Genomic DNA, 25,997 nt, shown 5'->3' on the forward strand with positions numbered 1-25,997 from the left:
TTAATGACGGTTAAAATTTAACTGGCTTTTGTGCGACCTGCACTAAGACTAATGGAGTTCACTGAAACCTTAATTACTTGAATTAATTGAACTACTTACTGTACTACTATATTAATATAAAAAAAGCAACATCAAGACTATTTTTGAAATCGATTCAAGGTCGATAGATCGATAGATTACCTTCTTCTTCTTGAGTTGGAGTGATTCGAGTTTCGATTTCGGACGTTGATTTTTGCCTCCTCAGCAATCTGGACTTGGCCTGACATCGGCCTACCTTCTCCTGACAGTCAAGATGGACGTTCAACTTGCAGATTCGACATTTCAGGCCTTGGCGGGTGTGACCTTGAGGAAAAACACAAAAATACATAGAACCTGTCATTGAATGTTCAATACTACCGGGTGATTAAAAAAGAATGACAATTTTTAACAGTTATATTCATTCAAAAAAAGTGGTGTACACCAACCAATTTTACATCAAATTACTCACAGAAGTATCAAGTTCATGGTAATGTATTATAAGTGTTCTATGTGCCCTAATTTTGAGGCTCGGACGAAATAAAATTTATCCCAGACTGTTCGCAAGATATCTTCTCGGACTGTAGCTACTGCATAATATTTATCCTGGTTCTTAGCTCCTCAATATCAAGTGCTAAGGGAGGAACATGAACACGATCTTTAACGTTGTTCCTCCCTTAGCACTTGATATTGTGGAGCTGAAAACCAGGATAAATGATGCAGTAGCTACAGTCCGAGAAGACATCTTGCGAACAGTCTGAGATAAATTTGGCTACCGTCTAGATGTCGTCCGAGCTTCTAAAGGAGGACACATAGAACAGTAATAATACAAACAAAATTATGAAATTAGTAGATAAATATTAATGTTCTTTTAAGGATAATAATAAGAAAGGTTATTTTTAGAAAAATGAAAAACAGTAAAGAGGAGAATCGAGAATAAATAGTTTCAATATTTACAGTCTAACTAAATTTTCACAATTCTCCACTCCAATATCAACCAACCAGGAAAATAAACTTTTCTTGTACCTGTGTCAAGAAAAATACAATATAGAGAAGATTAATATGAAGCTGCATTTGGAGTATTGCACTCTATGGTTCAGAAACCTGGACTATTGGTAAGGCAGAAGAACGAGCACTAAATTCCTTTGAAGTATGGTGTTGGAGACGGATGCTCAAGTTGAAATGGACTGATAGAATTACTAATGGGAAAGTATTTCAAAGGATTGAGGAAAAGCGCTCTCTTTTGCGTATTTCAAAGGACAGATGTCATTCTTGGCTTGGCCATGTACATTCGTTGTACACAACGAATTCACGTTAAGAATACTGTATAATAATTGCACAAAGGGCTCGTGGAAGACCCCGGCTACAATATCTGAAGCAAGTTGCCAAAGATCTAGAGATCCAGAGCTACAAACTGAAAAGTACATCTCTGAACAGAAAACGATGGAAAGCTGCCTACCAATCGAATGATTGAAGCTGAAGAAGAAGACACTATTTATCAATATCCAGTGAACATCAAGCTTGAAAATTGAGCAGCAGCATAGATAGTACGGGTGAAGCCCTGCGATTGGCCATTAACTGTAGACCATGAAGATTGAGCTCTACTGTCATTGGCCGAAACAGGGCGATACTTGTCTAGTCTCGGCCAATGATAGTATAGCTCAACCTCCATTTGCCAACAGCCAATGGCAATGATACATGCGATTGGTAGCTCAACACAACCATAGAGAAAAAGTTACGTTGATTAGATTACCGTTGTATTATTCTTCTCTGACACAACTTAAACTATTCCTCTTGACTTTCCACAGCTGAATATCAGCGGCATTTTGAGCGAGTTCCTCAGCCCGGGGACCTCACTAGTAAACTACAGAGATTATAAAATGTAATGATACCCTCTGGTAAACTAACATCTACGAGTTTTGAAAATCTACTTTTGAAAATGTTTTGAAAATTGCAAACTTACCTCTTAGAACCTGCGAGCAAACATCACAAGGTGTAATCTTCTTATAGGTGTACTCCTGGAACTGATGGGCTGAACTATCACCAGACATATTCAATGAAGCTCCTCCATCTCTACCGTTTTTCCTAAAAAATAGAGAAATTAATCAACCAAACAGAAATAAATCCTAACAATGTGAGATTATAAATTGAAAACAATGAACTCTGAGAGTGAAATGACTAATCAAGCTTCATGAACTAGACCTAGTATGCGATAATGCATTGGAAACAATGTATTCTGATTGTAAAACTATTGAAGCATTATAAACTGAACCTAGTGTTAGAGCTTACAAGCATTTAGCGAATGGATAGAGACATGCTTTTAATATGAACGTCACCTATTGAAAATAGTATTATGTATCATCTATCAATATTAAAATATCTATAAATATTATCAATATCACCTCACCAAACGTTTGTGGAAAATATGGGAACAATAATAAACTGGAATACAACTTATAATGATTCTAGAATTGAATTATAAGTTCATAATAAATATTAAAATATTTTTTTTTTATTGGCAAATCAATGATTAGTACAAACTAACATGATATATGATACTTGCAACTTGATGTATGAGAGAAATAGGTCTCATTTGTTAGATAAAGGTTCGATTGCATAAAAGCCGGTTAAATTTCACGAGAACCAATCAGAGAAGACCTTTCTAAAAAGACGGTTGAACAGATTGAATTCTGTAGAAGACTTTTTTAAAAAAACTGCTTCTCTGATTGGTTCTCGTGGAATTAATCAGGATTAAAATTTAACTGGCTTTTTTGCAACCGGCACAAAGAAATATAACCACAGACACCTTGATGAAGGAATGCAATTACTCAAGAGATTGGCTTATAATAATTTATTGGAAAACATCTTCAGTAAGTTGAAGTAATCATTATTGTTGTAGTTGGAAAAAACTCTGGTAATATCATAATAAATATACGGTAAAATATTCATTTTTGGTTGAATAAACATGAGCAGCTGGCTAAAAACATAGATCTTTTCCCATAGTATGTGATGAGAGAGTTCCTATATCGACGTCCAATAACCATAAGTCTATTATAGACTTATTGTTGTAAGTTCTATAAACGTAAGTTATTTTGGTAACCTCACATCATGTTTTAACTCTCGAGAAATCTTTTTCTCGAGATTTTTCTCAACATTTTTTTTCCAGAAATCACGAGCACTCGTGATAAAAATTTATTTAAATGAAGCTCACCTATTTATCAATATTCATAATAACTTTTGATGTGAACCTTCATTGATATTTGTAGTTTCAGCTATATTATTGTTTTATTGAATAAATGATACACAATCATTTCAAAAATAATATGGTGGAGGATAAACTGGCACAGCCCAAAATGATGCAATATACTGTCGGATTCATATCAGAGAAAGCTTCAATTTCCAAAGTTTGAATTGAAATTATTTTGAGTTGACGGTATGAAATAAATGTCAATATCAAGTATTGACATCAGTTATATCATTCTTTATTGTTTTATTGAATTAATGATAAAAGATTATTTTAAAATAATTTGGTGGAAGACAAACAGGCACAGCTCAAAATGATGCAACATACTATCGGATTTATATTAGAGAAAGCTTCAATTTCCAAATTTCGAATTGAAATTATTGTGAGGTGGCAATATGAAATGAATGTCAATATTAAATTTGAAATAAGTTTCCACAGTGCATAAATTATCTTGTGCCAAGAACAACAATCTTTATTGTGAAATACTTCGTGAAAGAAAATAAAATAAGATTTGATTCGACTCAATTTGACAATATTCTCTTGAACACACACACACACACACAGTAAACATGCGCTGCAGTGACGAATCGTGTGATTGGTGAATCAAACACATTGAAAGATGCTTCATAAGAAGAAGATGTGTTCGGGATACATTGCAGGAGTATTAAAAGAGCATTCAGAGTATGGAGAACTCAACAATTACCATTTCACGGAGTTGAACAATGCAACACAATGTTGTCATCCAAGTGGGAAAAATGCGATGAGAATAAAAATATATTAATTTTTCTCATAAATTGGAAACAATAGAAATATTGTGAAAAAGTGCACTTGTGATATCTGTGATATCATTGATGATTATTGTTGAATTGTATTGAAGTAGTGTTATGTTACCAAAATCTTATTTGGAAAATGTGAAATATTTATTTATTCATTGGATAGAGTAAATAATACAGTAGTGGGAAAAGAAAAAAACAGGATATTGCCCAAAACTTCTTCAATTTCCTAATTTTGTCTTGAATTTTCCAAATATTATGTAGATTATGTCCATTTCAATTTATACACTAATAATACAAACGATTTTAAATTTAGATATTATTGGATTAATATTGAACATCAAATTTCTCCATTAAAATTAAAAATCGATGTGCTTTAGTGATACAATGCTTTCCTTCGAAGCTTTGGTGAAAGTGGTTCACACCCAAAAAACGTGACGTAGCGCTGATATCATTATTATAATTATAAGTCATCAGTTTCAAGTTAGTTATCAGTTATGAGTTATAATATAAGATCATTACCAGTTAAAAGATTATTATAGATTAATCTTTATTATTTGAACAAATAGGAACGTGATATTTAAAATACCTTGGGCTGGGACAACTATGAGAAGTTTTGATCAAGAACTTCTAACTTTATCTTAAAACTTCACAAGGAAAATTAATAGGCTACAATGAGATGAAGGATATCCAGTCAGAATTCAGAATGATTCAAGTTTGTTCGAATCGATTTAAATAGAAATCTCCTTCAAATGATAGAACAGCGTTCACGTCATCTTGTATAACACTATATACCTATCAATATATATCTTTAAGTATCATTCAATAGGTTTGGAGCCTCTAGCTGCAGCCCATATTATTATTATTGAATTATATATCACATAATTTATATTTCCAAGTAGGAAAGTGATATTTGAAATACCTTGTATTATAATTAACTTGAGTGAGACAATTATTAAAAGTTTTGATCAAGAACTTCCAAGTTTTTCTTGAAACTTCACAAGGGAAATTAATAGGCTACAATGAAATGTAGGATATCCAATAAGAATTCAGAATGATTCAAGTTTGTTCGAATCGATTCAAATAAAAGTCTCCTTTGATTAAACAGTGTTCACGTTCATCTTGTTCAACACCATGTTCCAATCAATATTTTTTTAAAGTATCATTCAATAGGATTGGAGCCTCTAGCTGCAGCACATATTATTATTATTATTATTATTGAATCGATTTAAATAGAAATCTCTTTCAAATGATTGAACAGTGTTCATGATCATCTTGTTCAACAACATGTTCCTATAAATATTTTTTCAAGTATCATTCAATAGGATTGGAGCCTCTAGCTGCAGCTCATATAATTATTATTATTATTATTGAGGTATATATCACTTATTTTTCTAAAACAAAAATGAAGTACACTTTTATTTAAAACAACCATTTTCGGCCTACTTTGGCCATTTTCAAGTACTAATGGAGTGATTTTATCACATAATTTGTGAGACATCTCTTACAAGGCTGGGATTTCAACTCAGGAATAGAGAGTCCCGCACAAGATGGGGTTAACTTGCTAAGCCCATATCTGTGCAGAAATGCATTTTTCCGTCCGTTATTATGGAGGGAGATTCATATGTATAACTAGATATGTATAACTAGCTTCAAGAAAAAGAACTACGGTGACTATCGGCTTGAGTTAAGTGATTTTTGAAACATAAACGCCCTATACCATGGAATATTTTCTTATCCTATCTTTTCTCTATGCTATTATATTGTCATGATTCCACTTGCATTTACCTCATATTATTCTATACTTTGTCCAAAATTCATATTTTATATATTTATAGTTCGGCAGTCTCTTATTGAAAATCAATTGTGATGTTTTTTCAATTTAAGGAAATTGAAGTGAAAAGTTTTAACAACTCTTCCCATCACATAAAAGATAAAATGTTTTACAAACACAGTTAAAAGTACAGTTCCCTTATGATGTTGCTAGATATACTATAAATCAATGTAGTAGAATACCTGTATTCCAGGTACCTTGCTATAAATGTTAATCAATACAATCGATCAATCAATTTACCTTGATAATTAGTAGAGGTAATTTTATTCAATTCTATTTCTAAGTTGGTTGTTATTACTTCTTCTCAATAATTGCTTGTGATTTGCAAATCTATTTCTCTCACTCTTTTCATCACATAGTTTTGTGCTAATTTGACATGAAATCAGCAAATATAACTGCTCAAAAACAATTGAAAATCATACAACAGCAGATTGCAATGTGACGAAATCATTGAAGCATCATGAGAAAAACAAACCATGATAATTACCTCATCGCAATGATGGCTGATACCGCGTGGTACATTTGGTTCTTTCTAAAAGTGAGTGCATTGGAGACAAGACAGAAATAGGAGTTTAGAGAGAAAAAGCAGGGAAGAAACAAAGAGAAAGACAGGGAATTTTCGAAAAAAGGTGGGAAAAATTCAAAACACATAAAAATCAATAAGGGAACATTGACGGATTCACAAGGGGTACATTGAGAATTGGGACACACAAGTCAGGATTAACACCAAACATGATTTGGATTAGGTGAGTTAGTTTAACACACAACAGACAATTCCACCAGATGGAGTGACATTCAAATAAAAAAAGCATTCAACAGAGAACAAAATAAAAGGGGAATAGAGGATGAAAATTGCAAAAAATATTGAAATTGAATAGAGAAAGAAAGATGGAGAGAGCAGTGAGAAAAGAGAGAAAGAGAAAACACCAAGTATTAGTAGAGTTTCTCCAAAAATACATTCATAGAGAAAAATCTTACACGCTATGAAGTTATAAGATTGGGTACACTTTTTAGGAAAAGGGTAGAGTTACATCAAACATCAATGACTGACGAAATTTGTAAAAAAACACATATATCGTTGGATAAAAATTTCCAATGAGAAAAAACACTTAGAGAAATGATTTTCAAGAATGATAATCTAAAACTTCTTGAAGAACTGAAAATTTCTGTTCAACTCTAAATGAGAAGTATGAATCAAATATACATGGAGCTCATGCAGCATAAGCTTTAAATAGAAAATAGCAACTAGTTAAAAAGCTTGATAAATATTAAACTTCATGAGATGATGATCCATAAAATATAAAATACAAGTATTTTAAAATTCCTGATCTTAAAAAAAACTTCAACTAATTATCTTGATGAATTTCGTATTAACTAACAATCAATTCAACAAGATAATGTGCATAATGAAATCAACGAAATTGCTGTAGAACTTAGTCAAGTTGTAAGATTAGTCAAGATTAGTCAAATAATCAAGATATCAAGAATCAAGATGATCTTGTTTGTAATTGAACAATAACAGAGACTAGTAACTCATTTCTATTCATTGATCATCAATAAAATGTATCAGCATTGAAATATAAAAATGTATTCATTCAAGAAACTGATTCCAATAATGGATCTGTGATACTGAACTATATCATTTATTCCATACTCCTTTCAATCATTGATTAAACCCATAGCTGAGATTATCAATAAATATGTACTAACTATATTCTAATGACTATAAATCTTCAACTTAACTCAAGTCTTTATGAAATACTGTTCGTTTTTCTCAATGTTACAAGAGAGAAAAAAATAATTCATTTGAGTAATGCTTTTACGTTATCATGAGACATACTTGAACCAAAATACAATCTTCGAGAATGAATTGAATTTAAAAAAAATGTTCTACTCATATCAGTAGACATTTTCAAGGGAACAATCACAAGTAATATATCAAATTTGATATGATTCTCATTCCAATAACATTATCTTTCCATTCGTTGAGATTACGTCTCTGTGGTAATCATTCCTATCTGAGTTCAATATTGAAAAATGAATTAAATTCAATGAACTCCTCTAATTACTAGAAGGAAATTCAAATGAAATTTGATGAACGTTACAGCTCATCAGCAGAAACTTTATATCTTCCAAAAATCTTAATAGTTATCACTACTCAATATTCTGAATCTCATAAGTTAATACTTAACGGGTTCTCAATACTTATTTTCCTAAATGTCAACATTTAATACTCAAAGTTATCTCAATACTTAATTATACTCAACGGGTTCTCAATACCTATTTTCCAAAATATCATCAGTTAATACTCAAAGTTATCTCAATCCTTAATTATACTTAACGGGTTCTCAATACCTATTTTCCAAAATATCAATAGTTGATACTCTAAGTTATATCAATCTTTAATTTCTGATTCGCAATAGAATACTCAACTTGTTTTCACTTTCTTGTAATTGGATCTGAGTGATAAATTATAGAGACTTTGTTATGGCAAGAATACTATCTTTGACAACGAACTTTCAATGTTTGATTTCAAATAATGTTTTTTTAACTCTACTTACTTGTCGGCCGACTCTTTATTGGTAGTTCCGTTGGGTGGCGGGGGACTGGAGGTGGTTTTTAGACTTTTGAAAGCCTTTAGCCACTTGTTTTTCATGCTGCCCGTCGAGGCAGACGACATTTTCCGATCGCGACCCCCTCCCCCGCCATCGGCCGACTCTAGTTTACTGCCGAAAAGTTCTTTCTGCAACACAAGAAACAAATAAAACATTAAAAATCATTCTTGAAAAATCGTTAGGTCTAGAAAACAAAATGAAAAAGAGTTCAGTTCAAAAGAAATATTTTCTTATAACGTCGGTTCAAGACTATATAGTTTGTAAAAACAGTACCGGTAGCTGCTGAAGAAATATCTTGTAGATGGAAATGAATTGGTAGTTGCATTTGTTTAAATGCTAGTTAATCCTATTATATTGAGCGAGCAATTTCTGTATGTATATTTTTATATCTAGTTATTTTTATAAATGGTTATTTATGTCCAACGGATCTCGAAAACGGCTCTAAAGATTTTCACGAAATTTGGAACATAGTAGGTTTATGATATAAAAGTTCGATTGCACTAGGTCTCATCCCTGGAAAAACTCGCTGGAGGACATGAAAAGGATAATAATTATTCATCCTTGGAGAAACACATGATAATTTCGTCGTCTGTTGAAAACGGAAGATGGGAGTGCCTGTGTGGGAGAGAAACAGAATTATGTTCAGCTGTTGAACTATTTTCAATCAATCAGCTTATCACACGAGAAAACTTATCTAGAAATTTTCATCGACTTAAACAAAATAATCTGATTTGTTGACATAATATGGTATATCATTAGAGTATTTAATAATTTTCAAAGTTAATAATTAGTTTACAGTTTTAAGTGATTAGTGAGTGTTATGTTGTTATTCAATTTGGTTTGTAAACAATCTATAAATTAGAAATTTTCTGTTTTCAAATATTTTGACTGAAAATTGGACCTGAGTTGAAGTGTATTGAACATAACCTACTCTTTGGACTATCTATAGTATATAAATTAAAATTCGAGGAAGAAACAGTTTTGGGCTGTGCCTGTTAGTCCTTCCCCAATCATTTCAAAGAATTGTTTTCTGTTCAACAATGAATAAATAACGAGCAAAGCTCGGTGCCCAGATATTTATTATTAAACGAAAATCCCAATTAAATGCTGTAAATCACCCCGAATACTTCTGCTCATGCAAATATTCACAACAGGGTGAACAAAACGAGATTAAAAATTAGACAAAAATTATTTTTCAGCCCGGGAAAATGATTTTGTTTCCCGGGCTGACAAAATTGTTGTATAGTAGCGCTCATAGAATTTTCATCTAGCTGTTTACCCTGTTGTCAATATTTGCAGTAGCAGAAGTCTTCGGGGTGATTTGAAGAATTTAATTGGGATTTTCGTCTAATAATAACTAAATATTTTGTAAATAATGAGTTAATAAAAAATACACTGGAAAAATGTGCCACTTTGAAACACTCGACCTCATTAAACTTGAGCGTCTGAAAAAGGTGAATTTCAGATTTCTTCCTACGCTACTCAATACTCAATTATTATTATAATCATCATATCTCGATAACTGAAATTATATCGAATGACTTGGTTGGCTCACGATAGATTAGAATGATTGATAAGAAATGAATTCATAACACAATAATAGAAAAGAGATGAGAATGAGAACAAGAGTGACCAACGAATTAAAACCACGCCCACAGATACACCTCGTAGTTTCACCCACTCTCTCTCCTGATTGGTCGACGAACATTCATTTTTAACTCTGCCGGTAGATAGCAGCAGTGAATGGATCATGAACCAATTATTGTGTAGGATGAATGAGTTGCTAAAATGGAAGTATTATCTTGATGTTTGCAGTTGGACTTTACAACTAAAAAACTAGTGGGAAAGATTTAGTTCATAAGGTAATATTCCATCAGGCCTACAACCGGTATTTCACCTTTTCAAGCTTTCATGATTCTCGAAGAAAGCAGGAAAGGTAAGAGATGTAGCAAATAATAAACAAATAATAAAAAAATATTATTAGACGAAAATCCCAATTAAATGCTGTAAATCACCCCGAAGACTTCTGCTACTGCAAATATTGACAACAGGGTTAACAGCTAGATGGAAATTCGATTCTTCCAATTTGTTAACTTTTTGTATGTTATTTAACAGATTTCCATCTGCAAAATAATAAACAAATAAAACAATGAAGGTTCAGGAGAGAAGAGATGGAGCTGATGAAAAAGGAAAAGAAGGAGCCAGTGAAGGAGACGAAGAAGAGGATAGAAGAAGAAAGAAACAACGGAAAAATTAAAAAGAAACAATAAAGTGATGAGAGAAGATGAAGGAAAAAATAACAAGAAAAAATAAGAAGGAAAGTAACAAACAAAGGTTGCAGTGTTGGTTTTCGAAACGATAAAAGCAATCAATTCAACCTTCATTGGAAAAAATTATAGGCTGCAATCAAAATCTTCCAGAATTTTGTACACAATCATAAAACACAATATTCACCTTGTTCAAGAAACTTCTGTGCATGTCAAAAAATATAAATGAATCTTATCCAGTTTGTCTGCTTCCGAAATCACAAATAAATTTTCTTGAAATGATGAACTTTCGGTGAGCAAACAATTTTTCTTCAAATTATACAACTCTGTGAGCACAGTGAAGCACTTGAAATTACTGAACAAAAATTATTTTTCTTTCATCAGGTTTGAACTCAGTTCAAATGGATCACTTTAGTCAATAGATCACTTCAAAGTGACAAATTGTTTCTCCATTGAGATTGGAAACATCAATATGATACACAGTGAATCACTTGAAATAAACGATTAATCAATATGAATGAATGAAAAGAATAGAATCAAGTTGTGATACTTCAAATGAAAATTCACTAACGAATTAATTCCAGTGAGATTTGAAATATTTTGAAAATCACTTCTAATCAATGGAAAAAATTATGTTTTGCCAATATTTTCGACTCACCGACAGTAGATCTGTCACTCTAAAACTGACTAAAAGAACACTGCACTCCTACTGTTCGAATAGACAGTGAGCGTAAATAATAATCAGAGATTACGTGATTGAAAACTTAGAAGTGTAATTCTAATCAAATCAGAATCCAGTGTAGGAATACAAAGACTAGAAACATGAGACTGTATTAGTAAATACTACACATTTACACCCCAGCCATCGTTTCTCTTCTGTTTTTTCCTCTGTTTAATCACTCTCTATCTTTCTCTCTGTTTGTTTCCTCTTTCTCTCAAATTATCCTCCTCCTACTAGTGTTTATTCTCTTGTTCTTTTGTTCATCTCACCTATAACAAGATCTTCAAAACATCCTTAATTTTTTACTGCTGTTTTCTTCCTACGTCGGTATTTACATGTCTACTCTATCCGTCATAAAATACACGGAACTACCCTTAATAATTTTCAAGATGGTTTTATCAATACCATGTGGGAAAATCAGTTAACTCTTGTAACAAATTAATGGTGATGGGAAGAAATAGTCATTTTCAATGATAAATTAGGCCTAAACTCTCATTTAAATGATCGTCATTTCCGCAAACTACAGGTATGAACTATGTCTGCATGGAATATTGAAAGAGGTTTGAACTATAATTATTGGAAGGTTCTGAAATAAAAGGGATAATAGGATATTTAATGAGCCAGACAGAGATAACAATACTAGGGGAATCCCTCTGTTTATTCAAACTCAGCTGAAAAAGCAGTCTTGCTTTAAAGTATTTTCAATTCTCAAGTTTGATTATCAGGCTTTTGGTCTATTTTGGAAAAGGATAGGACATGGAATATTGAATAAGCTAGACAAAGGAAACGATTCTTTAGAGAGTCATGATAAATCTCTAGAAGTATTCTTTAATGTTTTTTTCCCATCACTAACGGCTTACTATTAACTCACTTTTTGCTGTTAAATAGAACGGCTAGCAGTCAAATTTAAAATTAGATTAAATCAAGTTTTATTTAATGACATCACTTACATAACAAATTCTGTTATTTCTTCAATAAATGATTTTATTTACTTACTGTGACAACGAGATCTTTTGGCAAACTAGTGGTGTCATCTGCATGACAACCATGAAGATAGCGGACCTGCCGAAAGATCTCGTTGTCACAGTAGAGCCGTTTGCACTAGTTTAAACTAAATTTCATCTTGCACTGGATTAAATCTATATCAAGTATCATTTGCTATTATGTGATTCATTTTGAGTCCAAGCCAATAGCTGATTGAATTCACTTGCACTTTCATCTTGCACTGGATTAAATATATGTAAAGTATCAATTTTGCTATTATGTGATTCATTTTGAGTCTAAGCCAATAGCTGATTGAATTCAGTTTTTTTTTGATTCGATAGCTAATTGAATTCATAGCTTTTACTGTGCAAACGGCCCTAACTGATTCATTTATTGGATAAATTTGACTGCTAGTTGTTCTATTTGATAACAAAAACGTAACGCTAGATGTACTTCCAATTCTAAAATTTGATTCTAGGATTTTTTGAGCTATTTCGAAGACATCAAGTATTGAATAAGCTAGACAGACAAAACGAATCTTCAGAGAGTCATACGCTACATCTCAACCCGAAAATGTTAGCTGGGACATGAGTAGAGCTTTGATGTCTGAAATTTGAATTCAGAACACACTCACCTATTCTCTCTCTAGATGTCGGCACATCAAAGACATCAAAGCGCCGACATCCTGACCTACTTGCGAATTATTCAATCGGAATCAATTGGTTTCCAATTGTCGTTCTGTCTCAACAGCCGTGCCCTTGACACAAAGCAAAAGCTTGAAAGGGTTGGAATTCTTTCTGGTGAATGGGAAGCGGAATAAAGTAGATTGAAACTACCGGAAATTCGGAGTGGGTGAGCGGAAGAAGAGGAGGGAGGAGATGAAGGAGGAGGAAGAGGTGGAGGAGTAGGAGGAGGTGCGAGTAGAAGGAGGTGGTGAAGGAGGAGGTTAAGGAGGTGGAGGAGAAAGAGGAGGAGAAGAAGGAGGAGAACGAGGAGGAGGTGGATAGGAGGAGGAGGATGGTAGAAGGAGGATGGGAAATGAAGACAAAGAATAGAAAAGAGACTAGAAGAATGAGGGTTGTGACAAAGGAGTCATTCATAGAATCGATTGATGTTCAATTGCTATGGTGTATTTTTCCGTTCGAATGAGAAATAAGATATAGAGTGAAAAGAGAATGACAGGAGAATATCGTGAAAAATAGGAATGGTTTAATGAAAAATGTATTGTGGAATAATGCATCACCATGGTGTATACCTATTGTATTACAACGGTGTATTTTTTTCGTTTTAATGAGAAATAAGATAATAGAATAAAATGAGTTTTTTATTTGATGACGTGGAAAGTTTGAACAATAATGTCCACTCCACCACTCAACCACGAAGATATTGAGTGGATAGAGAATTTTATAAGAATATTGTGAGAAATAGGAATGTTTTATTCAGAGAATATATTGTAGATTATTATAGTGTTATGAATTTTTCCATTTAGTGATATATTATTAGATGAAAGTATCAATGAGGTTGATGAGATTAGAGTTTTAGATTCATGTATGTTACAATATTTACTGGCTTATACAATAATTCACATTAAATGACGGTATTGCTAATTATTCGAAGCAGTGTGTGATATCATAACCTCAAACTTTGGACAACATCATATATATATATATATATATATATATATAATATATATATATATAATAGGATTTTACAGCGATTCACCGTCTTCCTTCTTTTAGTCGAGACCTCCATCTTTGCCTATCCTCCCATTCACCATCCCTTAAATTCCTGGCCTCCATAGCCTCATCCACCTCATTTCTCCATCTTTTAGGTCTTCCTCTTTTCCTTCGCCCAATTGGACTCCAATCAGTCACCATCCCTATCCATTTGCTAGAACACTCTTCCTTCTAGCATGGCCATACCACATCAACCTTTTATCCTCAATCAACTTTACAATATCCCATTCCACTTTCATTCTCCTTCTTATCTCCTCGTTTCTCACTCTGTCCATTCTGGTAAGCCCAGAATGTTTGAACAATAATATCCACTCCACCACTCAACCACGAAGATATTGAATGGATAGAGAATTTTATAAGAATATTGTGAGAAATAGGAATGTTTTATTCAAAGAATATATTGTAGATTATATAGTGTTATGAATTTTATAAAAATTTTTGAAGAGAAATAATGCAGTCTCAGCCTAGTTTTTCCTTCAAGGTCATAATTTTATTATGATTGTAGTATTTTGTACAATAAATAAATGAATGAATGAATTCAACGAATTTTACATATATCACAAGTATAAAAAATTAATCAATGAGAATAAAATTAAATGCAATAAGAAAAACGATAATATAAATATTGTGATGTAACTGCATAAATCGGCGGTGTTCCAACAAATAATTTTGGATTTTCTGAAAAGGATATAATATAATATCCTTCCCATCAACACAGGACCGGGATTTATTTATTTATTTATTTATTTATACATTAATACATTGATACATCTTCAACTATAAACTATTGGGGAAGGAACAGCCCAAAACTTTTCCTTGCCCAGATTTGGATAGAAATTGTCCAAAAATAGGTTATGTTATCACTTCATGATTTTTGTCCAATTTTGAGACCAACATATTTATAAACTAAGAATTTAGGAAAGTTGGAAACCAAATTGAATAAATTAAATAAATAAAAAAAACCAAATTAAAGAATAGGCTACTTCACTAAATCATCACTGATAACTGAAAAATCCTATTATATTAAGCTGGGTTTACACCAAAGTTATTAACAAAATGTTAATACTTCAATGTTGTTTTCCATCACAGAAAATAAATGTGCCTGTGTGGGAGATCAGCTGTGTAATCAATCAGCTATTATTCTGTTCTTCAATTCGGTTTGTAAATAATCCAAATTAAAACTTTTTTGTTTTAAATTATTTGGACTGAAAATTGAACCTGAATTCAAGTGTGTGGAACATAACCTACTTTCTGGACTATTTTGTAGTGTATAAATCAAAAGTCAGGGAAGAAACAGTTTTGGGCTGTGCTTGTTAGTCCTTCCCCAATCATTTTTTCAATGAATAAATATACATTTTGTAGAATTGTTTTCTGTTCATCGATAAATAAATAACGAGCGAAGCTCGGTGCCCCGATATTAATTTTATTGAACGAATATAAAAATTTTCATTCATCATAATTTGAATGAATAGTAAGATTCTCATCAATTTATTCTGCACCTGTTCAAATTGATTAGTAAAGTAGGTTGATGAAGATGTGAAGATGTGAATGAGAGAGAGAGTCCAGTAAGATTATACGGCAAAAGAGAAATAACGATCAGGGAAACAAAGAAGAAAGAGAGTAATAGAAGAGGAAATGGGACGAGAAGAACACTATACTACTTGTGAATCACCCGAACAGCAAGCACTGTCTCTTATATTTTATTCATTGGAAGTCAGACGCTCTACTCTGTTCAGCGCTCAGAGGGAACTTGCATTGCTGTAACTTGTAGATGTGAATTCACTTTCACACAGCCATATTCCATTTCCTCTCTACTTCCTCTTTCTTCCTCTTTCCCTTCTTCATCCACCACTACTTTTCCCTACTCTTTACTCCTTCCACTACTTCTACTTCTTTATCTTCTCTTCCTTCCTCTTCTTTTTCTTCTTATCCATTTTTTTCCTTCTCCTTTTTATTTTTCATTTTTTTCCGTCTGTTTTTTACTACTAGTAGTTCTGTGAACAGTAGACCTCGCGCTCAGTAAGTTACATTGACCTGTTGTTATGTTTTCTCAGAAATTAATAAATAATTTATTAATTTAAAATGTCTAGAAAAATGCCTAAATAAACATAGAGCTTTCTGTCCTATCGTACCGTGACGTGTCGTCCCGGAATGTGAGTGTGAGCGCTGTTATCAGGTCTGGCTGCCGTCGATACGCCAATCCAATCAACCCATCAGAGAACATTCTGTGTTGGCGGGAAATCGGTGTGTTGAAATTAACAGAATAAACTACCATAATGCTGATTTCCTACAAACATCATTTCTCACTTTCCATGATTTTGGAAATCAATTTCTTTTCAATAATATTTGTTGCAATTTTGATCATCAGATTAAAAATGAAAAATGTTTTCTATCAATGACTCCAAACTCTAAATTGGAATCATGGCCTCAGCTTATGAAAAGACAAAGTTAGTAGACAACTGTCTACTAACGTTGATGGAAAGATACATTTTCAAGATGTTCGATGTTTTTCAACGGGTAGTATTATAGTCCACTGAACAGCTGATTTATGATTAATAATCCCTTAGATTGATTTTTACGGTAATATTAGCGTATGAAGGAGGCTCCTTTTTCCTTTTGTATTATCCTTGGAATGCAAAATTTCAAAAAACCTTGTAGGTCTACATACGTCGACGCGCAATTTAAAAAGGAACATACCTGTCAAATTTCATGAAAATCTATTACCGCGTTTCGCCGTAAATTAATGTGCAACATATAAACATTCAATGAAAGCGTCGACTAGAAATGCCAAACCGTCGACTTGAAACTTAGACCTCAATTCGCTCGGTCAACTAAGTTATTACTACTTTAACTATTCTTATTTTCCACTTACCTGTATTATTCCTTTATTAATACTAAAATACTACTTCTTCTTGTTTTCTTCTTCATTTTTCTCTACTTCTTTTTCTTATTCATATTTTCTATTCTTTTTTATTATTTTCTTCTCCTTTTCTTGTTCCTCATCTCCTACTCCTTTCTCTTATTCTTCCTATTCTTCCTCTTCCACTTCTACTCTAATCTAATCTTTCAACTACTACGATAATATTCCTTTCACTCTTTTTTTCTTTTTTCTCTCTTCTTCTCCATCTACTCCATCTTTTCCTCCTCCCTTTTCTCCTTCTCTTTCTAATATTCTTCCACTTGTTCTTGTTCTTCGTCGTCTTGTTCCTCGTTTTCTTCTTCTCCTACTCCTTCTACTTCTACTTCTACTTTTTCTTCTTCCTCTTCTTCTTCTTCTTCTTCTTCTTCTTCTTCTTCTTCTTCTTCTTTTTTTTCCGTCTCCTCCTTATCTTTTTTCTTCTTATTCTTATAATCCGTATCTTTCATTAACCTTTTCACTTATTATGTTTCCTCCTTCTCCTCCTTTCCTTCCTCTTCTCTTCCTCTTCCTCACCCTCTTCTCCGACTTTTTCTCTTTCTCTCCTTCTTCCAAAAAAGTTCCTCATGACTTCTTGAACCTTTCCTGAACAAACCTATCAATCCAAAGAGGTACCATAAAATATTCAGCATCAAATAACGAGGACTGAGGTAGCGTAAAAGGACAAAAAAAAGTCAAAGTTACTTTTGTCGGATAAAGTTCAGAGGTTTGTTAAGCCACTTGTGCTGTGGACTTTGATTGGATTGATGACCCCTGTAGCACTTTGTTACAGAAGCAAGACAATCGTGGGGGTTGTTAAGATACGTAAACTGAGGTCTGTGATTGGATGGGTGTCCACTCAATTCTAGTCTGAAAAGACAGCTGAAAGTAAATGTACCACGGAAACTGATTGATTTAATAAATAATCCAGTAATATTTAGTATATAACTGAAATGATTCAAGTTAATAGAATGATTGAAGAGACTTGAAATGTCAAAAATCCACTTTTTTTAAATAAAAATCTGGTGTGGCGCACTCACACAACTTTCCTTGCCGTTATGAAAATTGATCACCTGACGCTAGTGTTCTAGCGCATCTCAAGTCTACTAATTCTAAGATCTGAGCCAGCTGGTGACAGGACAATAGCGCTGCAGACACACGAAGTCTGCTATCTCTTCATAGTGAATGATTTAATAGAATCAACAGTTGCCAACAGTTTGCAATTGAATAATCTTATTTTCTTGAATTTCTAGCTTATTTTCAATTTTAGGTGAAAATGTTACTGAACATTAATTGTAGAGATTTTTATGCTCAATCTTTTCCACTTAGAATTTTTGGTTTGAATTGTATCTGAAGCCTGATAATTGAGAATCTAAAATCAATCTTCGCATAGATGGGGCGGTGCTCCTGAAATTTTTACAGATATGGGACTTGTGGCAGTTGATAGAGCTTATCAATGACTTTTCAAGGTATGAATTTAATCAAAATCGTTGGAGCCGTTTTCGAGAAAATCGCGAAAAACCCTGTTTTTGACAACATTTTCGCCATTTTAGCCGCCATCTTGAATCGCATTTGATCGAAATTGTTCGTGTCGGATCCTTATATTGCGAACCTTACGTTCCAAATTTCAAGTCATTCTGTTGAATGGGAGATGAGATATCGTGTACACACACACACACACACACACACACACACACACACACACACACACACACACACACACACACACACACACACACACACACACACACACACACACATACAGACCAATACCCAAAAACCACTTTTTTGAACTCAGGGGACCTTGAAACGTATAGAAATTTAGAAATTGGGGTACCTTAATTTTTTCCGGAAAGCAATACTTTCCTTACCTATGGTATATTATATTACCTATGGTAATATTTTACAGGAGCATACTTTCGTGTGTGCTCACACATTATCAGCTGTAAGTTACAGCTGTAAGAAAGACTTCTTTCTACTTCCTACTACTTTCCTACTTTCTACTTCAAGTAGAAGTCTACAAACTTAATTAAAGATGGATAGAATGACTTATTTGTTGACGTAGTGAGGTTTTGACTGTAATGTCCACTCTACCAGTTTGTTTATGTCGTTAGCAAGAATACAAATAAATTGAGATTGATAAGTTAACTGTTAAAAACGTTGTCAATTTGCTCCAAAAGTGTGAGTTTTGGGCTTCTAGAGTTTTACAGGGAAGTGTCTCGAAGTTTTGCTGAGCGCCGTCAGTTTTGTTTATTGCTTGGATATTATTATTATTGCTTGGATGGGTCATCAATGACAATCATCTGATCAATGACATTTCTTTATAATAACTCGATCAAATTTAGATTGACTTGTGAATGAGGTTGAATATTACAACCAATAATGAGAGTTGTAACGGAATAGTCTAATATTTCTACACGATTGAACAGAGACAGTGAATTTTCAAATAATCATCTGGGTTTGAGCAGAAGCAACGTTACAAGCAGAGTGAAGAAATCCCGTTGTAGCCTCTACATAATATGGAATGAGAAGTAATAGACAATTTATAGATTCTAGTCCATCAAATAAGTGGAACACGATAGAAAAATCAATATTATTTTTATATTTACCATATTAACAAAAATTCAAAACATTGCATTCACAAAATATGTTTCTGAATGAAAATTCATGGCAACTTACCAAGTGCATTCTAAGCGTTGTCCAGCCCATGTTGTCCACTTATTTGCACAAAAAGTTTCACTTATAGCACCTTTCACTAGTTCAGTTCATTCACATGGGATAAAGTCAATACAAAAACTAAACTTCCAACCTGGAACTGTACTTCTATAAATTGCCTAAAATTATATTTTTCTATAACCTACATAATATTTGGACGATTTGAGACCAAATTTAGAAATAGAAGAAGTTTTGGGCAATAGTCTGTTTTTTCTGACTTTTGTATTGTTTGCTCTATCCAATGAATAAATAAACGAGAGACCCCCTGGGTTAAAGAGCTCGCTAATGAAGTGTTGTATTGATCTCTGAGATCTTTTAAAAGTATGATATTACAGTAGTAGGTTTCATGGGGATCCTGTTCCAATTGAAAAAAACTACTTTCTGTCGCTTCAAAACTTCTGTCCGCCATCTTGGATCCGGCATATGGTTCAACTTCATTTTGAATCTGTCTGCATAAAGTCGGTCTGTCTGACAGTCTGTGAGATATCTCCCAAATAGCATCAGCTTTTTTAAATGGTTGGAAAAATTAAAGAAATAGCATGCAATTAATTCCAGCTGACTAAATAATAAAATCAAAACAATTCTTTTCTTATGCACTTTCAATGTTGTTTTTGTATCCTGAAAAAGGACAAATGAGTGAGTCAATTTGTTGTCCAACGAACTTGACCTGTAAAAAGGTTCGAAGAATTCGAGTTCAAAATTTGAAGCTGATTGATCAATTCTCTCTAATATTCTTGTCAAACTTACAGACAGAAAACGACTTTGTCCTTCAGTAAGTCGAAAGTGAGATCTTTGCTAACGCTCGTTCAAATATTCATGAAGAGTTTCTACCCCAAAAACGTCTTGTAGGATTTAATTAGCATGATAAGGATTCTATATAGATTATTATCAATTAATCATTATATCAATTATTTTATATCAATTAATCTACTCAATGATGAATACTAGCTTGATTTGATCATTGAATACTTGTTTGTCTGTTGATAAGCAAATACAATTCAGGTAAAAACAACAGGCATTTGCCCAAAACTGCTTCAAACCTTAATTTGGAATACAGTCTAAAGGTTATGCTACTTAAGTAACTTAAATGATAATTCGTACACAATTTTGAGTCCAAAAAATGTATGCACTACAATTTTGAATTTATTAGATTGATCAATTTCCAAATACGAATCCAAACAAAACTCTTCCTTCACAATTGCAAAAAAATATTGAAAATTTCACTCAAATCCACAAACTCATGTATTATGATAATGATGATGATATATCATTGATCATCATATCTTCGCAAGTTCATCTTCTCAATCTTCAAGTCGTTCTTCAAATGATATCTCCTCAAGCTTATCTTATGAACTTATGTGTGGGGTGATAAGAAACCTTCGACTTTGAACCAATTACCCAAAAAAGTAAACCATCAAATCTGGTTACACCTATAATGCACCGGCTGGTTTAGATTCTCAACCCTTGAATAATCTTCAATTGTACATAATAATCCCCTGTTAATACTCGTATATCAAATACCATTCCCCCACTTTTCCATTATTATTATTATTATTCTCCACTACGTATTTTCCTCTCTATCTTTTACTAGATTTCTATCCTTTCTATCCCTTACTATGAGCAGATTCATACTTTACTAATCTTATTTACATCAGGTATTTCTTATTTCAAATCATGCATACTATCTTGGATTATAGAATCCCTGATACTGTTATGAACGTGAATCTTGCAATAGATACAATACTATATATGCCAGAAATAAACGTTTCTTCTCGAATAATTGATTCAAATTTACCACTTTTTCTAATACTCTTATCACTGAACCTCTCATAAATGAATTACTTGCTCCAAAAATGTATTAAAAATTCGACATAATGTCATTTCTAATAGAATTTTCTACTTATATTATTTATGCAACATCGTGAAATCCACCACATATCTCAACCTCCAACTAAACTATCCTACAATGAATGTATCCTTTCAAATTATTATATAGAATCATCCCTAACATTATAGATTTGAATAAGTATCACTTTCAACGACTCTGTTCCTCCTGAATTATTTATACAAACTTCACAAACTTGACCCCTTGTTTTCCCTGTGAATCTAACCTAAATATCACGTAAACAACCATATTTAGGGTGTGAACCACATGTTATACAACAATGACAACCCTCAAATGGTTTTGAGCAGACTATGATTGGTATTTTTAGAAATCTGTACCCTTGGAGAACTATTAACACAAATTGGGCAAGTCTATCTTATCAGGTAGAGTCCAAATCTCGTGTATACTCACGCTGGAGAATGTACCAAGTCTTACACAATATTTCACTAGAATTTATCTTATTTTAAGGGGTTAGAATTGTTATAATACGATTATTTCTAATAGGTATGTTGTAATGTGCGTGATTAATCTCGATTTAGTGTTTATAATAAGCGCATAAGATTGAAAACAGACGGAAAATTCACCCTCTCGGGCTTCTGATCATGGACCACCTTACACGGCTGCAGTGGACCATAGACTGAAAGCAACACTGAACTCAACCGGAATATTGACTGAAATCGCAGTGATGCCAACTCAGCGGCCGCGAATTTCCCGCCCCAGCGGCGCGGTCAAAATTGGGTTAAAACAGGGGTGACCGAATTTTCCGGCTAGTTTTTCCCGGACCTGTGTTGTTAAACAATTGAACTGTCACAGGTTTTCCGAGTGGTTTGCTGGGAAGAACTGAAAGTTTTGAAAGCCAAGTTTGAAATACGGGAGTTGGGGTGGAGTTTTTCGAAACTTTTGTGTTGGCAACAAAAAGGAGTGATTTGAATATTCAATAGAATGCATTGTAAGGTTTGCACAGACTAAAGAAAATAATTGATTCCAAAACTCTTTCAAACTAATCATCCATTCTCAAAACTTGAATTCACCTGCTTTTGAAATTTTAATATTTACATCACATGATAAGAGCACATTATCTTGATTTTTCTGTTTTTCGAGCCCAAGGATAGCAAGTGAGGGAGGAATTTTGAAAATGAATGGACCAACAGTTCAAGGTGGGTTTCGACTTCCGAGTCTCTTAAAAGTGAATTCGTATCAGGGTGCTCTGTGAAGGAGGAAATCTAATGATATATAGGTTCTATTCTTGTGGAACTATGCTTTCTCACGAACATTGAAATTATTACTTTAATCTTCATTATTTTGTTGTTTGAAGCCATTGATCTGTTGAAAGGTACTTTTCTTATTTCACCAGTTACTAAATCCAAAAAAGTTTAGATAAATAAACGAAGAGTAATAAGTTTGTTCCTTTGGAGAAAATAGGCTTTGAAATTTCTCAAAATCAACTTCATCAACACTATTTCACAGTATTCTTGCTCTGCTTCAAGTAACACAAAAAGTATACATTTGATGAGATGAAATGAAAACATGTCCTAATTGTATAAATGTTATTTTGCAAGTGAAATGAGAATGAAATGAAATATTATCGAATCACAGAAGAAGAGGGAAGAAGAAAATCAGACAGGAAATTATAAAGAATATTGAAACAGAGCTGGACGATGATGAATTGTTTCGTTACTCAATATAAAGGAAAAAGATACGGGAATAGGTAACAGGCGAAGAATATATAGGTATTTATTAAATTCCACAATCACAATATAAAATTAATGATTGGGAGAGAATCAACAGGATAAACCCAAGACTGTTTCTCTCCCTAATTTTGATTAAAATAGTCCAAATGAGGATATGGAAACTCTTTAATAATTGAGAACACAAAATAGTTCGTATTAGATGAAACTAAGGATAAAAAATAACAAAGAAAAAAGGGTACGGCCAACTAGTATTTATTTATTTATAATTTACAATCTTTAAACTCATTTACAATCTCTATTATCTCCATAACATCAAAGTAGCCAAACTGAACCACTCTATAGAAAACAAATATCTTTATGAATATATTTTATAGAAGAATAGTTGATATTGTGAACGCAGCCGATATAATAATGGAACACTCTGATATCGATGTATCTCTGACTTGGAATACAATTTGTATTCCTTCACCTGTGTTCAACCTACATTGAATACAGAAGTCTAAAGAAGGACAGCAAGTCCTTATAATGAGCAATCACGTTCAAAGTCTAAGCAAGTCTGAAGTACCAATCATGATAGAGAGCATGCCTCCAAGCTCCGCCCACTCCCTTTCCGATTGGTCGAGAAATTCAATTCGAAATTCTACCGCTAGAGCTCAGAAGCTACTGGGTCGATTATAACTCAACTTCCTTCAAGAGGACAATAGTAAACTGGGTAATCGATTTGGGTACAGTTAGTAATTTGAATGTATGAGATTTTTGTATTTTCAATACAAATATAAATCAATCAAATTAGTGAGTTGAATGCATGATATTGAACATAGAATTGTGAATACATGTATAGATGAATAAAGAACAAGGGTTGTTCTCAAGGATCCAATCCATATTTTACAGGTAATAACTTCAGGGCATAGAAAACATATGTCTATAGATTGTTTATTATTTGCTTTAGGGTTTATAGCGGGAGGAATTTAAAAACATATTGCTAGGAAGAAAGAGACAGTTGCTTGTTGAATAGAATGAGAGAATAGGTGATTGAATCCAATATTTTAACGATAAATTTGGAATAGAATAACAAATACAACATTGAATGTTTTTGACGAATAAGAAGCTTACATTTTCTGGAATAGATTCTGGATTTTTCTTCTAAGATCACGTCCCAAGGACTCCAGGAGTATATACAAGTCAGGTCAATAATTTCAAAGCAAGTCTTAAAACTGTACAAGGCTGTTCAGTCCAAGGCTGTACAAGGCAACAATGCCGTCCTATCATTTCAACTGACTTTCAAGGAGAATCTAACTATAGTCCCCTTTGAGAAGTGAGTAATAATTATTCTACTACGAATAACGAGCTGGGAGTCTGAGCTCCCATGAACATGCTGTTCGATTTTTGCCACAAGCCAATCAAAGGTGCAAGAGGGTTAAATAATCAAGTGGCACTCCAATTTAGCCTCCGACACTTTTCCAAGCAGCAAAAAGCTTAGATAACAATGGACGTCAGAGAACTACCTCCCCAACCCTCACCCCACCATAACCTCCATTTCTAACTACTAGGTTTCCCCTTCCCCCCTTGAGAGCTCATGGAAAAAGCTGCATCTCAACTCTCCCGTCATAGACTCACCCAGAGAAATGTTATGGTTCCGGCAAAGAAGGTAACGGAGATTGTGAGGTGTGTTTCAGTGTGAAATTTTGGACAATACAGGTTGCACAATTTTTGAATCGTTTGCATTTTTTGAGCTTATACAGTTTCTGTGTGTGGTGTCTGATCTGTTCCTGTGTTGCACAAAAAGCCTCTCTGTATCAAATATCTTAATCCTAACTATTTTAACTTTTGCAAGAAGATATCCATGTCTTAACAATTTAGTAATTACATTTAGTAATTACATTACTAACAATGACCACACAACTTGTCAAAGTGGTCATATAATTTCCAAAAATTAAAATGAATGTCAAGTGAAATTTATGATGGAAATAAAATTATTTATTTATTCATATTACATTCAAGTATTTATTTTTATGTTTGTTTGCCATTTTTAAGAATATCAATCGTGTCACGCTCTCGAAATACTTCACAGTCTTTGGAAAAGGTCATATTTTCTGACAACACAGAGTTGAATGGGACAGTATTCAGTTTTCATGTGTCATGTCCAACTTATTACTGTGATGTACGGATAGTCACTTCATGTCAGTATAATGGAATTCTTTACCATCATTGGAGAAAGTGCGGGAAAATTCTATACTTAATTCACTGTTTGAACGGTTTTAACGAGATGAACTGTACCTATGTAAAAGTGCGTACAGACTTTCGCTCTGCTCTGCAACCGAACGTCACTCAAGAAGAGCGATTGATGATCGACCGGGGAGCAACAGTGGTTCGACTGGGGAACGCGAGAAGATCTAACATCTTCCGTAACGTTCATGATGGGTGCGTGGGCGGAGCGACTGTGGTTCGATGGTGGTACGAGGGCGGTACGAGGGAGGAGCGTGCACGGTGCGGGTTGGAAGCGCGAATATGTGTACGCAGCTTCAGATGTACAAGTACAATTTATTCTGTTGATTACAATAATTACTCTGTCAAAAGTCTCTCTGTAGAATGAGATAAACAGTGAAATATTAAACGCTCGT

At 33.3% G+C, this 25,997-nt stretch overlaps 1 protein-coding gene across 1 annotated transcript in view; it reads right to left on the reverse strand.

Annotated features, from left to right (window-relative positions):
- Positions 1-25,997, reverse strand: part of LOC111052245 — an 87,180-nt gene that overhangs the window by 41,763 nt on the left and 19,420 nt on the right. Inside the window, exons 9-12 of the mRNA XM_039440370.1 lie at positions 8,428-8,609; positions 6,354-6,398; positions 1,979-2,100; positions 181-342 (exon numbers count right to left, since the gene is read on the reverse strand). Of these exons, the coding sequence (XP_039296304.1) occupies positions 181-342; positions 1,979-2,100; positions 6,354-6,398; positions 8,428-8,609 (511 nt within the window). The remainder of the gene's footprint in view (positions 1-180; positions 343-1,978; positions 2,101-6,353; positions 6,399-8,427; positions 8,610-25,997) is intronic.

Source organism: Nilaparvata lugens, chromosome 13, assembly GCF_014356525.2.
Source record: "Nilaparvata lugens isolate BPH chromosome 13, ASM1435652v1, whole genome shotgun sequence".
NCBI classification, from domain to species: Eukaryota; Metazoa; Arthropoda; class Insecta; order Hemiptera; family Delphacidae; genus Nilaparvata; species Nilaparvata lugens.